Source organism: Bombina bombina, chromosome 6 (assembly GCF_027579735.1).
Source record: "Bombina bombina isolate aBomBom1 chromosome 6, aBomBom1.pri, whole genome shotgun sequence".
In the NCBI taxonomy this organism is placed as follows: Eukaryota; Metazoa; Chordata; class Amphibia; order Anura; family Bombinatoridae; genus Bombina; species Bombina bombina.
In genome coordinates this window covers 455,134,448-455,153,570 of record NC_069504.1, presented here as the reverse complement: position 1 = coordinate 455,153,570, position 19,123 = coordinate 455,134,448, and the positions used below count along the sequence as shown (strand labels likewise).

Genomic DNA, 19,123 nt, shown 5'->3' with positions numbered 1-19,123 from the left:
AGCAAAAAGGAATAGCATCCTGAGGTTGCTATCACTTAGACATAAAACATTCATACAAAGTGCTACAGAAGCAAAATTAACTTACTGATGATTTACACAAGCTGAGTAAACTTCAGCCTTTTCAGTTTTGTCAAAGAAAGTGTCATGGAGGACTGAATAATATATTACACCCAAAAAAAGTAATCCTGGACTGAGGGGACAGAGAACTTTTTGGAAAGATTACTTTCCAACTATGCTCTTGAAGAAACAACAAATTCTATTGGTATGATAAACTGCTAAATGTAAAGTTGGAACCTTGTCCAGGTAAGGAAACATCAAAACACTGAGCGCTTATTATAGATAAAGAGGCATAAGAACTTTTGTAAAGATTCTGGAGTGGTAGCCAGACCAAACAGAAAAGTAACAAATTGAAAATGCTTGTCCAGGAAAGCAAACCTTAGAATTGATGATGATCCCTGTGAATGGGGATATGAGATAAGCATGCTTCAGATCTATAGAGGACAGGAACTGCTCTCTTTGGAACAAGATGAATAATAGCCCTGATAAACTTGTTTAAAGTTTTCAAATTCCAGCACAGTTCTGTACGTTCCTTCTTTTTTGGAAACAATAAGAGGTTGGAGAAAAATTCCTGACCCTGTTCCGATTCTGCAAACTAGAGGTATTACACCCATATGTTCAGATCTAAAATTGACTGAAAAAGGCTCTTGACTTCATAGGATTATTTGGACAGAAGACACTTTACCCCTAGGAGGTTTTGATCTGAAACCTATTCTATATCCTTGGGAAATATAAAAAATTACTGTTCAGAAACATGAATTTTGAATAGAATAAAACCAAGGCACCTGAAAAAGGTGTATCTGCTTCCAACGAAGATCTGGATCAAAATCTACCACCTTCATGACAGACTTGGTAGTGGAGACAGGCTATTTAGACTGTTTGTACCTGTTTCAATTATGATTTGGCTTAAAGGAAAAAAATGGAAGAACCCTGTTTCCTGAATAAAGAGGATGACTTCAGATTCTTTGATTGTGCAAGGTGTCTGGAACTCAGTATGCAGGAATAACAACCAGAAACAAGAAAGTCTTTCTAGAGTAATCTTTACTGAAGAAATGATATGCAGAAACAGATTAATCAAATACAGAAACAGAAATGTAGCAGAACCAATCTTACAATGCAATATAGAACACAAGTCTCAAACAAGCACAGAACTCAGCGAGTTACTGTTAGTAAGATATTTTATGAAATGTCCAGAAAAAGATAGCATATGCAAGTAGGTACAAGTTCTCAACAAGCACAGGACTCATCGAGTACTGTTGATAAGATATTTTATGAATGTCCAGGAACAAGATAGCATATTAGAGTAGCACAAAATAGTTGTAGAATAAGCATATAACAAGGATCTTTGGTCTCATCGGCAGTTATAGCATACCCAAGTATGTCAGCAGAAGGTCTCTGGTCTCAGTAGGAGTATAGGATACCCAAGTATGTCAGCAGAACTCTTTTGTCTCAGCAGAAGCATACATCAGCATTAGAACAGGGGTCCTTTGGTCCCCAGCGGCCAGTATAGCATACCCAAGTATGTCAGCAGAGATCTTTGGACTCAGCAGAAGCATTAAATCAGCATTACAAACAGGAGTCTTTGGTCACAGCGGCAGTATAGCATACCAAGTATGTCTGCAGAGGTCTTTGGTCACAGCAGAAGCAGATCCATACATTATGTATTACAACAGGGGTCTTTGGCCCAAGCAACAGTATTGCATTCCCAAGTATGTTAGCAGAGGTCTTTGGTCTCAGCAGAAGCTGAGGAGCAGGAAACAGGAAAGCACACTTCCAAGGCAATAACTCAGTGCAGAGTGAAGCACTAAGTATCATTTTATAGGAACTCCCACACCCGTGCCTTTCATGTGGGAGATCCAACAATCAGTTACTGGCCCTTTAAATCTAGGTAGTTTGTGCCGTGAGCGCCTAGATATTCGCAGCTGCTGCTGCTAACAGACTGGTCTTTGCGTTTCTCCACATGGGATGCCGAGATGGCATCACTGGGGCCTGTCTAACCACAACGGCGGCACGGAGAGAGGTCAGAGAACCAGTGTTAGCCGTGACGGTGGCCGGGTAAGTCAGGGCTCCTGATAGATTAACAAAAGGAATGAAAATTATTAGATACTCTTAGACTTTTTATACTGGGTGAGAAAGGCTCATTTCCCCCCAGTCACCATAGAAATTATTTCACCCAGACCAGATCCAAACAATGACTTCCCCTTCCCTTTAAAAGGAAGAGACATAAATCTAGGTTTAGATTCAGGACTGCTAGTGCCACATTATTAGCATTGATCTTAATAATATCAACAAACAGCATCACAAATGAAAGTATTAAAAGCAATACTAATTGCTGTTCTAAAAAGAAAACCTGCTTGCAAAAAAAGCTTTTTATAAAAAAAAAAACTAATTTCCTTTCCATGTGATCTCTAAGAGAGGTACTATACTCAAATTGAATAGTATTACGTTTAGCAAAAGTAGAAACAGCCCTATCCACCTTAGGAATAGTTTCCCAAAGCTCCTAAAGCTCTAAATTGGAAGAAGGCAAAGGAGACATCCTTTTAATCTTTGAGCAGGATAAAAATGAATACCAGACTTAGACCACTCTTTAGAATGATCTCAGAGATAGTATCAGGAAACTGGAAATACTTCAGATGACTTAACAGAGGGTTTAAATATTAAACTCTAGCTGTTTAACTGACATCCTCAGAAACCTTAAATCTAAAGTACATTACACTTCTCTTTAAAGAGATCAAAGGAGTTTAAGCTTAAATAAAAAGAGGAAGATCAGTTACCTAATCAGAGATTGACTCCTGATCATCTGAAACATTTCACCCTCAGAGGATAAATCAGAAGAACCAGGGCTTGAAAACATTTAGTTAACAGACTTAGACTTGCCCAAATAATAAAAGCTAGTTGATGGATTATCAGCAACCACATTCTTACGGCTTCCTTGGACGAGTTATGGCCGCCAACATCTCAGATATAGTAGAGTGTACAAAATCTTAAAATCCTGGAGCAAAATCTGAGGAACTCCCCTATGTACATCAAACAGAGGAAGGGACAGATAACTTTAGAAGCAAGAGCAACATTGGGCTGTATGTTAGAATGTATGCATGATTTACAAATCTGAGCAGGACGGATTTAATATCAACCAGCTTGCAAAAAAAATACACTTAATATTGGAAGGATATGTTCAGAAGATCTAGCTTCTAAAATAGTAGTATTAACAGACTAGAGGAAGGATCTGTATTAAAAGATATAACAGGCAGGTAATGAGTAGATCAAAAGACAAACATTTATTTAAACATCACAATACTAATAAGGTAGGATAAGCAATTAACCTTACACCAAAGCCAACCACACTAAAGAATATACATTTTTTTTTTACCAAAAGGCACATAAAGCCTGCATAGAGTGAAGTAAGGTATTGTATACCCATGCCATATATAATGCCTGACATAATGGTCCCCAGGCTATGATATACCAATAAGAGAGTACCTAATAATAGCCTACAGGCTAATCAGGGGCCAAACAACACCATCCACATTTTACCGAATAGGCACCCACACTACTGGACTTACCATGGTAGATAAGAACTGCTTCCAGCAAGTAGCAATCCAGTGGTGTACACATGACAGCAGAGGATCTAAACACGTGGAGTAAAATGTTGAACCAACAGGAGGTGGCTTTGGAACAGTCCCTGCAACACTGTGGCGCCCTGTGACTAACTGCCTATACTTTTTTTTTGTACCACTACTAATACTCCCAAATACTCTTCTTCTATCTAAACAGTAGCTCTCTGAGGGGAAACTGGACCCCAATTCAGTCTAAGAACCCTTCTCACAGGTACCTCATTTCTTCACCTTCCTCCTGTGAAGGCAAAGACAAGACTAAAAGGTGGGAGGGGTTTTAAGGGCTTTAGAGTTTTGGGGAAACTTTGCCTCCACCTAGTGGTCAGGAATATAATTACCATGAGAAATGGATCATTTGAAAAGAAGGCATCTAAGCTTTTTTTTTTATTCAGAACTCTGCACAGCACTTTTTATTGGTGGATGAATGTATCCACCCAATCAGTAAGGACAACCCTGGTTGCTCACCAAAAAATGGGCCGGCATCTAACATTTTTGCATTTCAAATAAAGATACCAAGAGAATGAAGAAAATTTGATAATAGGAGTAAATTAGAAAGTTTGTCAGGGTGCAGGAATCAGACTGAGACGAGAGTGCAAAAATAATCACACCTTTATTAATAGCAAAAAATAATAAAAAGTCCACAAGTCAAATAACAAGCCAGGAGTCAAAACCAGAGCTGGTAGTAGACGAGCCGAGTCAGGAGGCCAAAGCGTATAGTCAGACGAGCCGGAATCAGGAACAAGGAAAACAGCAAAGTCAGGAACAAGTCAGGGATCAGGAACCAGGAAGGACGTCAGGCAGCAGGTAATACACAGGAACTCTCACAAACAGGTCTGAGACAACGCAAAGCAAAGCATACTGAACAGAGGCCCTTTAAATAAAAGTGATGACATCACAATTCTGAGACTGCATCCTGTTCTCACATGGATGATGCACACCAGTCTGGCCATAAAAGGAAGTGCAGGAAGTGAGCAGCATCCCCACAATGCACCAAGTCAGGAAGAGAGGTGAGTAAAATGGCTACCAGCAGCACATGGCAAACACAACAGGGAAAAAACCCTGACAATGTCATGCTCTATCTGAATCCCAAAAGAAAAAAATTGGGTTCAGTGTCCCTTTAAGCATTATTTAGACAGTAGGTACTGCATGAAGTAATATATTGCTATCACAATGGACAAAAAACGGGTAAGCAAAGGACACATACAGATCATTATAACCCTTAAAATTGTAGGGCTTTCCTTTAGAGAAAATGCAAAGCTAGCCAAGGTGACAGTGAGTACATCTTCCTTCACCATCAAAAGGCCTCTTGGAAACTGGAGGAAACTCTGACAAGTAGAGGTCTAGCAGACCCAAAGCCACAAAAGAATCAGAAAATATGTTTCTGAGAGTCAACAGCTTTGTGTTATAGGGGTTCACAGGACAAACATATCATCACAGCATATCAAAATACAGGCTTAACACTATTTGAAGTAAGCATGTCTTATTTCAACTGTGTAGAGGAGTCTTTAAAGCTGCAGATTTGACAGTTGAGTGGCAGAAAAAAAGCTGTTTCTAAGATATCAGACTAAGAAAAAGAGGGGGTGCATCGCTAGTGGACTGCTGAAGATTTGAAATCTTTAAGTCATCATTATAGACGTTTTTATAGGGAGTGGTACTCTGAACCAACTTTTTGCAGTGCCATGCAATATCCTGTGGTTTATGCCTAGTTGGTCAGGGGTTTATCCTACAGCAAAATAATGACCCAAAACATACCTCCAGACTATGTCAGAAACTACCTTAGAAGAAATAAGATGGTAGGCTCCAAATTATGAAATGACTAGCACAGTCTCCAGCTTTAAATCACATTGAGCTGGTTAGCATGAAATTCTAAAAAGGCAAATTTTCTTATTCTTATCTAAGGGCATTCCCTGAAATTTCTATATGTGAAGAAAAGACAAGTCCAGTGCAGTATAGCACTGCGTGAAATTAGGTTTTTATTACATTTACACTTTGTGCTTTGTATTTCATATTACTTTACAATTTAGATTATGCTCTTTAAGTGTTATTGCCTTAAAGCTTTGCACTTTCTAATTGTGTATTTTAATGCATTTAGATTCTGTAAACAGCAGTGCATTTAGGATTGTGATTTTACAAATTGTGATTATGCATTGATAGTTTATGTGAAATTTTAAAAAATGATGCCCATAATTTGTATATTTATGTGTATCGTTTACAAATTACATTGATTACTTTCTATATGCCTAATGATTAAATAGATAATATAAAGTAATAAGCCCCCCCCGGAGGAGATCAAAGTTAACAAGAAAGCACCTGCAACTAATATGTCTCAGTTTAAAGCAAATACAAATTAAACTGAAATGTTTTCACAAAAAATAATTTGCTTTTGTCTCTAGTGTAGTTTTTATGTATTTTCTGTCAGTTAAATAAGTGTTTTGAGAATTTTGATCAAACTTCACAGCTGGCGAGAAAAATCAGTGAGACCGGCTTGTGTAAAATTCTCTACATCATTTCATGAGAATTGTTAGAGAGCTTTAGAAATACCCTTTGGACTCCCCAGTCATCCCAGGGAACTCCCCTGTCTTTCCAACTTTCTGAAGTTGTCAGTTTTATTTTACAATAGATCAAATATAAACAAATAAAAAGTGCAATGTATTTGTAAAAGATACACATAAATATACAAGGACCAGGCCCCCTATCCACTTTCTATGTTCCTGAGTCCTAACTAGCTGCAGCCAGCATTGCATTTACACCCGCCGGGCCACTTCCTCCACAGGGAGCCAGGAGAGAACAGGCTGAGGTGCAACCTTTTATTTCCAGCATCTCGATGGATGCTCAAATCTTGCTGATACTGTGTGGCCAGAGAAGAGGTATTGTACGCTACCAGAGAAGTGTTCTGGTGCTTCTCATCACATTCTTTTTCCATGGAACTTTCCCTGCCAGGCCTCACAAAGATCTGAGAAGTGCGCCAGACCTCTATGAAGAGGAGGTGCTCAGGTGAACGATCTGTCCATCTGGATGCAGGAAATAAAATTGTGCACTTGTAATAGGCTTCTCTTCTAGCTCCCACTGGTGTAGCATGGCTAACTAGGGACATCCATGCATGTTTTAGAAGGTCAAACCTAGGGCACCAGGGTGTAAACTTAGTGCCCCAGTCATAGCTGATAATTTATCAGGTCCATGACACTATGCAAATTTGCACGTAACCCCCACCTGATGGTGTCAGGCCTAAGCCAATGAAAGGTTAGGATCAATTATTTTTTTTAGGATGTCTGTGCCCTAAATGGTCATATGGAAACTCAATAGGTGACCGAAATGTCTTCTAGGGGCAGACTAGGCATTTGTGAGTACTCAGAGCAGAGCAAGAATTAAAAAACATCATTAGATCTTAATATTTTATAACCATTCTTAGATCCTAATAATTTATAAAATGTTTGCTTTATATAATCTTTTATTTTGTATTATTATTTTAAATCAAACCCCCTCCCTTCTTAAAAAATAGTATCCTGAGAAAAAAAATAGTAAACTCACTTTGTAATAGCATTCCCCCCCCCCCCACACACACAAAAAACTGAAATGCTGCCCCTACTACACATATAGAGGAATGCTTCCCCTACTACACATATAAAGGAATGCTTCCCCTACTACACATATAGAGGAATGCGTCCCCTACTACACATATAGAGGAATGCTTCCCTACTACACATATAGAGGAATGCCTTCCCCTACTACACATATAAAGGAATGCTTCCCCTACTACACATATAGAGGAATGCTTCCCCTACTACACATATAGAAGAATGCTTCCCCTACTACACATATAGAGGAATGCTTCCCCTACTACACATATAGAGGAATGCTTCCCCTACTACACATATAAAGGAATGCTTCCCCTACTACACATATAGAGGAATGCTTCCCCTACTACACATATAGAGGAATGCTTCCCCTACTACACATATAGAGGAATGCTTCCCCTACTACACATATAGAGGAATGCTTCCCCTACTACACATATAGAGGAATGCTTCCCCTACTACACATATAGAGGAATGCTTCCCCTACTAAACATATAGAGGAATGCTGCCCCTACTACACATATAGAGGAATGCTTCCCCTACTACACATATAGAGGAATGCTTCCCCTACTACACATATAGAGGAATGCTGCCCCTACTACACATATAGAGGAATGCTTCCCCTACTACACATATAGAGGAATGCTTCCCCTACTACACATATAGAGGAATGCTGCCCCTACTACACATATAGAGGAATGCTTCCCCTACTACACATATAGAGGAATGCTTCCCCTACTACACATATAGAGGAATGCTTCCCCTACTACACATATAGAGGAATGTTTCCCCTACTACACATATAAAGGAATGCTTCCCCTACTACACATATAAAGGAGCCCCCACTGACACCTCTCTGGGGCTTCAACCTTTTTTCTAATGGCATTCTGTACTACAATTTTTCTCCAAGCATGCTTGTGCCGCACAGTCAGTCCTTAAAGGGATATGCAAAAAAAAAATGTGTGATGCAGACAGAGCATACAATTTGAAAAAAAACGTTCCAGTTTACTTCTATTATCAAATTTGCTTAGGTCTCATGATATTCTGTGTTGAAGAGATACCTAGGTAGGCATCTGGAGCACTACATGTTAAGAAATAGTGCTGCCATCTAGTGAGCTTGCAAACAGATAATATTTTTGCAAAACTGCTGCCATATAGTGCTGCAAAAATGGGCGGGCTCCAAAGCTTGTGCCCCTGCTTTTCATTAGAAGATAACAAGAAAACAAAGTAAATGTAATAATAGAAATAAATAAGAAAGTTGTTAAAAATTGCATGCTCTGTCTGAACCCTGAAAGAAAGCTTTTGGGCTTCATATCACTTTAAAGTCCAGATGTATTGTTATGAGTTCCAAATAACTGAAATACATAAACGCTAGAATTGTGCATCACAAAGCCATAGTTCCTTTAATTGAGAATACTAATTTGTTCTGAGCTGTGAACCTTTTTTCAAGTTTAAAACATTTTAGTCTATGCTCTGTTACATTAATAGTTGCAAATGTAAACTGCCTTTAGGGCTTGTTTAACTTGTGAAGTTCAGTTTAATAGCAATATACGCTGGACCCTACACTATTTCAATTCTATCTATATGTTTGCCAGTTTTACATTGTATAAAGAAAAATGATAAAAAGCTCTCCATAATCAAGATTTTCAGTAGTTTTTATACATAAACAACACAGAAAAATAAAGTCCTAATAATCTCTTATTGATTAATAATACAATTGTAATACATTACTATTAGCATTTAAAAATATCTTAGGATCAATCTAGTGTAAATAAACCCTTTTGGGGGCACAGTATATACTTTAATCTTGCACTGTCAGCCTGGGCGCTCTCTTACTGTCTGTCTGGAATAGTCAAGCCAGTAACCAAAACTATTCATCTTAAATATACTAACTGAGAATGAATAGAAGGTTCACATAACTTCCAAAATCAATAGAAACTCCAGGTCACTATAACTTGAAATTTTTCACATGAAAAGTTATTTTGATTTGATATTGAAAACGTCATTTAGCAAATTCAGGTTTTGGCTGCTTTTTTTACTGCAACATAAAAAAACACCATCCTCGAAGATTTATAAATCCAAGCCTTCTGCTTGTGTTTGAATCAACTAAATCGAGAATTATAATTCTCCATAAGATCTATCTCAATTGAGATAGGTAAAATGTTATTTTTATTGATGCTTTGTCCAAATATCCTCATATAACCATTGAAACAAATATCATTATTACATGTACAGTACATCAAGTAGCTAACATTAGAAAGAGCTTAGCAGCAGAATGTGTTGTGAATTGTCATGGATTGCCATTTACTAACCATTCACCTGAAGAATGTGTGTCTGGTACAGGTCTTCATAGCCATAAGCATAGCATGTGTAATTGCCCATGTGAATTGTTGTTACCTTGGTTATATATAATGAATTGTCTTCTCCAAAATCCCTGTAAGTAAAAAAAAAGCACAGAATAGATAAATTACTCTCTAACTCTTTATAGATTTAGCTTGATTTCAATATAATTCAGCCAAGTGTTATACTAAAGGGACAGTCTACTCCATTTTTTTTGTTTAAAAAATATATAATCACTTTATTACCCATTCCCAGTTTTGCACAACTAACATGTTACATTAATACACTTTTTACCTCTGTGATTCCCTTGTCTCTAAGATTTCTCAGACTGTCTCCTTGTCTCAGTTTTATTTACAGACTTGCATTTTAGACAATTAGTGTAGACTCATGAATAACTCCACGAGAGTTAACACAATGGTATCTATGTGGCACACATGAACTAGTACTGTCTTGCTGTGATCAGCCATAAAAATGCCCTGAAATAAAAGTGGCAGGGTCTTAGAAACAGTCAGAAATGTAGGTGTTTAAAGGTTATAAAGCATATTAATATAACAATGTTGGTTGTGCAAAAATGGGGAATGAGTAGTAAAGGCTTTATCTATCTTTTTAAACAATATCGATTTTGGAGTAGACTGTCCCTTTAATGATACTAACTGAACATTTTTTATAATGCAAATTAAATTTGAAAAAAAAAAACACTTTAAAATGACTTTATTAGAATTTCCTCTTCATCCAACAGAACTGGGATGTTGATTTTTGTACACTTATTGAAATGTTATATGTACCATTTTTATGACAGTTCTACTACTCAAATTACAGATTCAACTTGATTAATCAAGGCTTCTTCTGAAAAATATATGGGTTTTGTTAGTAATTTAACATAATTCCAAATATGTTTACAGCTTTTGCACAAGATGCAAATCTATTTTTGATAATTGATAATGTTAAACATTTATACATTTTTCCTGTAATGTATGTACTTGAGTATAAATTACATTCATTATCATACATTACATTAATTTTAATTTGTTTTAAATGTATATTATATACAGTATATATATATATATATATATATATATATATATATATATATATATATATATATATATATACACACACACACACACAAATACAATACACATACACACACACACATATATACATACATATGCACACACAGACACACACACATATATATATATATCAAAGAGACAAAGTAAAGCACTCACTGGACTTTGGATATCAGTGTAAAAAAGTATTTATTTGTGACGTTTCGGAACCTCAAACGTCCCTTCTTCTGACAACACAAATGTGTGAATGAACAAACTTATAAAGGCCTGTAGGCCCCTCCCTCATTCTGGTCACCAATCTTTGGAGACCGTGTGCAAATATCAGAGGGCTATACCATATAGGTAGCCCAACTGTGCATTAACAACGTCATTGCTATATAACAAAAACGCCATATAAAACAAAATGGCCTGTGTGTGTATCAAATAAAGTGTTAATCCAAAAACAATCACCTAGATTATGAGTTTTGTGTTAACAGGGGTGCGGTGCTAACGAGCAGTTTATGCTCACCACTCACTTGCAGACAGTGCTGGTATTACGGGTTTTTAGAAACCCGGCGTTAACCGCAAAAAAAGTGAGCGAAGAGCAAAATTTAGCTCCACATCTCACCTCAATACCAGCGCTTCTTAAGTCAGCGGTGAGCTGGTGTAACGTTCTTGTGCACGATTTCCCCACAGGAATCAATGGGGGAGAGCCGGCGGAAAAAAAACAAAAAAGCAGCGTTCAGCTTCTAAGGCAGCCCCATTGATTCCTATGGGGAAACACTTTTTATGTCTACACCTAACACCCTAACATGAACCCTGAGTCTAAACACCCCTAATCTTACACTTATTAACCCCTAATCTGCCGCCCCCAACATCGCCGACACCTGCATTATATTATTAACCCCTAATCTTCCGCCCCCAATGTCGCCACAACCTAACTACATTTATTAACCCCTAATCTGCCGCCCACGTCGCCAACACTATAATAAAGTTGTTAACACCTAAACCTGTCTAACCCTAACACCCCCTAACTTAAATATAATTAAAATAAATCTAAATAAAATTAATACAATTCACTAAATTATTCCTATTTAAAACTAAATACTTACCTATAAAATAAACTCTAAGCTAGCTACAATATAACTAATAGTTACATTGTATCTATCTTAGGGTTTATTTTTATTTTACAGGCAAGTTTGTATTTATTTTAACTAGGTACAATAGTTATTAAATAGCTATTAACTATTTAATAACTTCCTAGTTAAAATAAAGACAAATTTACCTGTAAAATAAACACCTAACACTACACTATAATTAAATTAATTACCTAAACTAAATACAATTAATTACAATTAAAAAAAATGATCTAAAGTACGAAAACAAACAAGCAAACACTAAATTACAGAAAATGATAAAATAATTACAAGATTTTTAAACTAATTACACCTACTCTAATCCCCCTAACAAAATAAAAAAGCCCCCCAAAATAAAAAAAAAGCCCTACCCTACACTAAATTACAAATAGCCCTTAAAAGGGCCTTTTGTGGGGCATTGCCCCAAAGTAATCAGCTCTTTTACCTGTAAAAAAAAAATTACAAATACCCCCCCAACAAGGGGGGATTAGGTGGGGTTTAGAGTAGGGTTGGTTGTGTGGGTGGTGGGTATTAATGTTGGGGGGTATTTGTATTTATTTTTTTACAGGTAAAAGAGCTGATTACTTTGGGGCAATGCCACGCAAAAGGCCCTTTTATTTTAAGGCCTATTTGTAATTTAGTGTAGGATAGGGCTTTTTTTTTATTTTTGGGGGCTTTTTTTATTTTGTTAGGGGGATTAGAGTAGGTGTAATTAGTTAAAAAATCTTGTAATTATTTTATTATTTTCTGTAATTTAGAGGGTTTTTTTTCGTACTTTAGATAATTTTTTTAAATTGTAATTAATTGTATTTAGTTTAGATAATTAATTTAATTATAGTGTAGTGTTAGGTGTAATTGTAACTTAGTTTAGGTTTTATTTTACAGGTAAATTTGTCTATATTTTAACTAGTAAGTTATTAAATAGTTAATAACTATTTAATAACTATTGTACCTAGTTAAAATAAATACAAACTTGCCTGTAAAATAAAAAGAAACCCTAAGATAGCTACAATGTAACTATTAGTTATATTGTAGCTAGCTTAGGGTTTATTTTACAGGTAAGTATTTAGTTTTAAATAGGAATAATTTATTAAATTGTATTCATTTTATTTAGATTTATTTTAATTATATTTAAGTTAGGGGGTGTTAGGGTTAGGGTTAGACTTAGGTTTAGGGGTTAATAACTTTATTATAGGGGCGGCAGATTAGGGGTTAATAATATTTAAATAGTGTTTGTGATGCGGTTGTGCAGCGGTTTAGGGGTTAATATGTTTATTATAGTGGCGGCGATGTCCGGTTCGGCAGATTAGGGGTTAAACAATTTATTTTAGTGTTTGCAATGTGGGAGGGCCTCAGTTTAGGGGTTAATAGGTTGTTTATGGGTGGTAGTGTACTTTTTAGCATTTTAGTTAAGAGTTTTATGCTACGGCGTTGTAGTGTAAAACTCTTAACTACTGACTTTAAAATGCGGTACCAGGCTTGACAGGAGAGGGTCTACCGCTCACTTTTTGGAAGACTCGTAATACCGGCGCTATGCAAGTCCCATTGAAAAAAGAGGATACGCAATTAACGTAAGTGGATTTGCGGTATTTCCGAGTCTGGCCAAAAAAGTGAGCGGTACACCTGTACCTGCAAGACTCGTAATACCAGCGGGCGTTAAAAAGCAGCGTTGGGACTGGCCAACGCTGCTTTTTAACCCTAACGCAGAACTCGTAATCTAGCCGAAAGTGTTTCTATATATCATATATATATATGATATGTATTTATATATATATATATATATATATATATATATATATATATATATATATATATATATATATATATATATATATATATATATATAGCAATAAACATGCACATATGTATATATACCAATGTACACACCAGAGTGACAGCATACTAAACTAGTTGTAGTAATGAATTTTCCCACAAGGGATTTATTTTCTATTCATTATCCAAACAAAGGGACAAAAGAAATAAAAGGAAGAACCAAAAATAAGATCTAGAACTTGCATGAACAAACACACGCAAATTATATTGTACTTTATGGTTTAAAAAGAAAATTATAAAACAAATTATATTTTGGTGCTCACTAATGGAAATAATATGATGATAAAAATTAGATTTCTAATTTACTAAATACTTATTTTAATGATGCAAATACAGTTCATTAACCCCTTAATGACCACAACACTTTTCCATTTTCTGTCCGTTTGGGACCAAGGCTATTTTTACATTTCTGCAGTGTTTGTGTTTAGCTGTAATTTTCCCCTTACTCATTTAATGTACCCACACATATTATATACCGTTTTTCTCGCCATTAAATGGACTTTCAAAATATACCATTATTTTCATCATATCTTATAATTTACAACAAAAAAAATTATAAAATATGAGGAAAAAATGGAAAAAAACACACTTTTTCTAACTTTGACCCCCAAAATCTGTTATACATCTACAACCACCAAAAAAAACATATGCTAAATAGTTTCTAAATTTTGTCCTGAGTTTAGAAATACCCAATGTTTACATGTTCTTTGCTTTTTTTGCAAGTTATAGGGCCATAAATACAAGTAGCACTTTGCTATTTCCAAACCACTATTTTTCAGAATTAGCGATAGTTATATTGGGACACTGATATCTTTCAGGAATCCCTGAATATCCATTGACATGTATATATTTTTTTTTAGAAGACATCCCAAAGTATTGATCTAGGCCCATTTTGGTATATTTCATGCCACCATTTCACAGCCAAATGCAATCAAATTAAAAAAAACGCTAAATTTTTCACAATTTTAGGTTTCTCACTAAAATTATTTACAAACAGCATGTGCAATTATGGCACAAATGGTTGTAAATGGTTCTCTGGGATCCCCTTTGTTCAGAAAAATGCGATCAAATAAAAAAAAATTGTTCACTTTTTCACAATTTTTTTCACAAACTTTAGGTTTCTCACTGAAATTATTTACAAAAAACTTATGCAATTATATCATACATGGTTGTAAATGCTTCTCTGGGATCCCCTTTGTTCATAAATAGCAGACATATATGGCTTTGGTTTTGCTTTTTACTAATTAGAAGGCTGCTAAATGCGACTGCGCACCACACGTGTATTATGCCCAGCAGTGAAGGGGTTAATTAGGGAGCATGTAGGGAGCTTCTAGGGTTAATTTTAGCTTCAGTGTAGTGTAGTAGACAACCCCAAGTATTGATCTAGGCCCATTTTGGTATATTTCATGCCACCATTTCACAGCCAAATGCAATCAAATTAAAAAAAAACGCTAAATTTTTCACAATTTTAGGTTTCTCACTAAAATTAATTAACAAACAGCATGTGCAATTATGGCACAAATGGTTGTAAATGGTTCTCTGGGATCCCCTTTGTTCAGAAATAACAGACATATATGACTTTGGTGTTGCTTTTTGGTAATTAGAAGGCCGCTAAGTGCTGCTGCGCATCACACGTGTATTATGGCTAGCAGTGAAGGGGTTAATTAGGTAGTTTGTAGGGAGCTTGCAGGGTTAATTTTAGCTTTAGTGTAGAGATCAGACTCCCACCTGACACATCAGACCCCCTGATCCCTCCCAAACAGCTCCCTTCCCTCCCCCACCCCACAATTGTCCCCGCCATCTTAAGTACTGGCAGAAAGTCTGCCAGTACTAAAATAAAAGTGTTTTTTTTTTAAAAAAATTTTTTTTAGCATATTTACATATGCTACTTTGTAGGATCCCCCCTTAGCCCCCAACCTCCCTGATCCCCCCCAAAACAGCTCTCTAACCTCCCCCCCTCTGCCTTATTGGGGGCCATCTTGGGTACTGGCAGCTGTCTGCCAGTACCAAGTTTGCAAGAAAAATGTTTTTTTTTTTTAATTATTATGTTATTTTTCTGTAGTGTAGCTTCCCCCCCCCCCCACAGACCAATCCCCCACCCCCTGACTAATGTATTTTATATATATAAATACTATTTTTTTTAACTTTTAATACACCTCTTTTCTGTAGTGTAGCGGTTTCCCACCCGCTCCCTCCCGTGCACGCGCCCCGCCCCGCTCCCTCCCCGTGCGCGCCTCCGATCACCCCCGCCCACGATCCCCGCCCCCCTACACATCATCAAGGCCATCGATGGCCGCCACCCCGCCTCCCGAACCGGCTCCCACCCACCAACGAATTTAGCCGGTGATGTCCGGTGCAGAGAGGGCCACAGAGTGGCTCTCTCTGCACCGGATTGCTAAAAAAGGTTATTGCAGGATGCCTCAATATCGAGGCATCACTGCAATAACCGGAAAGCAACTGGAAGCGAGCAGGATCGATTCCAGCTGCTTTCCAGACCAAGGACGTACGCCACATGTCCTCGGTCATTAACTGTATTTTTTTTGAGGACGTGTGGCGTACGTCCTTGGTCGTTAAGGGGTTAAAGGGATACAAAACCCAATTTTTTTTCATTTATGATTCAGATAGAGCATGAAATTTTAAGCAACTTTCTAATTTACTCCTTTTATCATTTTTTCTTTGTTCTCTTGCTATCTTTATTTAAAAAGCAGGAATACAAAGCTTAGGAGCCGGCCTATTTAGGTTCAGCACCCTGGATAGTGCTTGCTTATTGGTGCCTACATTTGGCCACAATAAGCAAGCATAACCCAGGTTCTGAGCCAAAAATGGGCCAGCTCCTAAGCTTTACATTTTAGTTTTTTTAAATGAAGATTGCAAGAGAACTAAGAAAAATTGATAATAGGAGTAAATTAGAAAGTTACTTAAAATTGCATGCTCTATCTTAATCATAAAAGAAAACAATTTGGGTTTAGAATCCATTTAAGCCTTTAGAATATACAAATGAAATATAATCTTTTTTTTAGATGTGTGTAAACAAAGGAATATCAATATATTCAATAATTATACTAGTGTTTCTTGACTTAGTTAAGAAACGTGTTGAATAATGAAATATAAACAAAGGTTGTGTACAAGATATATAAGGCCCCATGACAAAGTTCTCAATCTGGAGTGTGTAATGCTATATATGGGCCGCCACTTCTCACAATGCGGGAAGCAGGCTTGCATCTACGAACCTGCGCTGCAATCGTTGGGAAGCAGTTTATGCTACTTAGTACATGCAGCCCATAATAAATAACGACAAGAGGTGGCACAAATAACATTTTAAATGTGAATTTCAAAAAAATGAAAGAGTGTCTAATGTCTAGAAGATATTTTAGGGAAAAACAGAGTATATTTATATATCTAAGAGAAAGCAAGAATTTAGAAGTGCGCTTAGGAACTAATACCAAGCACCTCTCTAAGAGACACTATCCCTAAAAAGTGTCAAGATGTGATAAAAATGGTGTGTTAAGCTTTTTAGGGCTTATAGATAGAGAGGGCGCCAAGGGCTAAAGGTATCAGACACCAATATAGTGTTAAAAATTATTTAATAAAAATCAACATATAGACATAAGAATCAACATATAAACATAAAATCAACCAATCTAAATAGGGACGTCTCCCTAGGTATTTATAAAATCCTATGTAACAGCTTGTTGCTAGAATGTATTAAATATAAAAGTTCAGATAGACAAAAAATACATGTATGATCTGTAAAATTGCAAAAATCAGTAAATGGCTAAAACTAAAGATAGATAAAACAAACACCTTTATGCGTTAGGTTAGAAAAATTAGATATGCATATGCCCAAAGGATACAGCAGATATTCACTGTGTGATATAGATTAGCGTGTTATTTTCCAATAGAGGAGATTAGTCCTGTAAATGTCCAGTATATTTGAAAACGTAGTAAAGTGCTTAGTGTCAAAATTATAACAGTGTTGAAGCAGTATTATACTTTACTTTACCGCCTGTGAAGTCTTCAGTCACACCAGGGACCGCTGCGGGAGCCAAGACAGTCTCTCCCGAGTTGCAATCACAGATCTCACACGTGTGTATGGACGGCCGTTTACGGACGGCGTCTGACGTCACGCCTGGTCCGTATTGTTTCTTATGTAGGCTGTATAGTAGCGTGCTGATATTCAGTGTTACCAAATTGTAGATTTTTTCAGCTTCTTCGGTGCACAAGCCCCCTATTCATAGGTTTAGGCTTGCAGGTGCAGTTGGATATTCAGATTCATCCACACTGTCAGATGTTTGTAGTAAAGAAATTAACCTGGGTTAAAAATAGCGATGTTGTTCCTAGATAGGGTGAACTTTATTCACTCTTAGTATGCTGCTACAAAGTCACAAGGTAATCGACGCGTTTCACCCACCTGTGGGCTTTATCAAGATGATTGTGACTTGCAGTAAAGGCCTTTTAAATATTCCAAGGGTGTGTGATTGGCTGTGTGTCTAATTGGTGTTTCTCATTCACAGGAGAGTTTAAGGTGGTATATACTTCTTCCTCTATTTCAGGTTAAAGTATCTCAAAATAAAAACATATTGATAGTAAAACCGAATCCTCTGGTACATATCTTTACAAATACACAAAATCTCTATTACAGTGTGTTCCCTACAAGTTTTCCTATTTTAAGACATTGTATATTAAAATTGCAACATGCCAAAGTTGAATATAAATGAAGTTGGTTTATCCAATGTATATACAGATCTTATTGATATGGTACATCCTTCGTAGAAGACATACGAAACCTAATGTCATTCCGACATATATATACACATAGATAAAATATTTACATATGCCCTATTTTAAAAGGTAAGCAAACTTGTTCTAAATTTATGAAACAAGGTATACAGTTTAGTTAAATGACAGTGCTACCCATAAGTTAATGTGAAATTATGAAAAATAATAATAAAAAAAAATTAAAAAAATAAAAATAAAATGAAAAAAATAGATGAAAAGAGAGAAAGAGAATGAAGAAAGCAAGTGAGGTTTAATTTTAGATTTAAACGTGTTTCATTCAAATAAAAAAGGTGAAAGATCTAGTTCTGAATTAAGTCCTAGTGGATATAAAGTGCTATATTTATAAATTAATTCCGCTTCTTTAATTAATAGAGTTTTCTCTGTGTTACCCCCCCTCCAGTGTCCTTTAATTTTTTGTACCCCCCAATAGTTTAAATCTTTGGTATTCCCATGATGAGTGTCCTTAAAGTGCTTATATAATGAGGTGTCATCTCTTCCTTTTTCTATGTTTAACAAGTGTTCCCTTATTCTGTCTTTAAGACATCGGGTAGTTTCACCAAAATAGAACAGATTGCACGAGCATTTCAATACGTAAATAATATTTTTGTGTGTACATCTTATAACTTCTTTTATAATAAGAGTATTTTTGGAGTTATTAATTCTAAGAGCCTTTATTTTTGAGCTGTGTTTACATGATTTGCATGTATAGCAGGGAAAGAAACCAGTAGGTTTCTTTCCCA

The 19,123-nt window shown here is 36.2% G+C and overlaps 1 protein-coding gene across 1 annotated transcript in view; it reads right to left on the bottom strand.

Moving 5' to 3' along the window:
• LOC128664462 (follistatin-related protein 4-like) overlaps positions 1–19,123 on the bottom strand; it is a 1,075,469-nt gene that overhangs the window by 112,018 nt on the left and 944,328 nt on the right. The window contains exon 7 of the mRNA XM_053719289.1: positions 9,559–9,679. Within this exon, the coding sequence (XP_053575264.1) occupies positions 9,559–9,679 (121 nt within the window). The remainder of the gene's footprint in view (positions 1–9,558; positions 9,680–19,123) is intronic.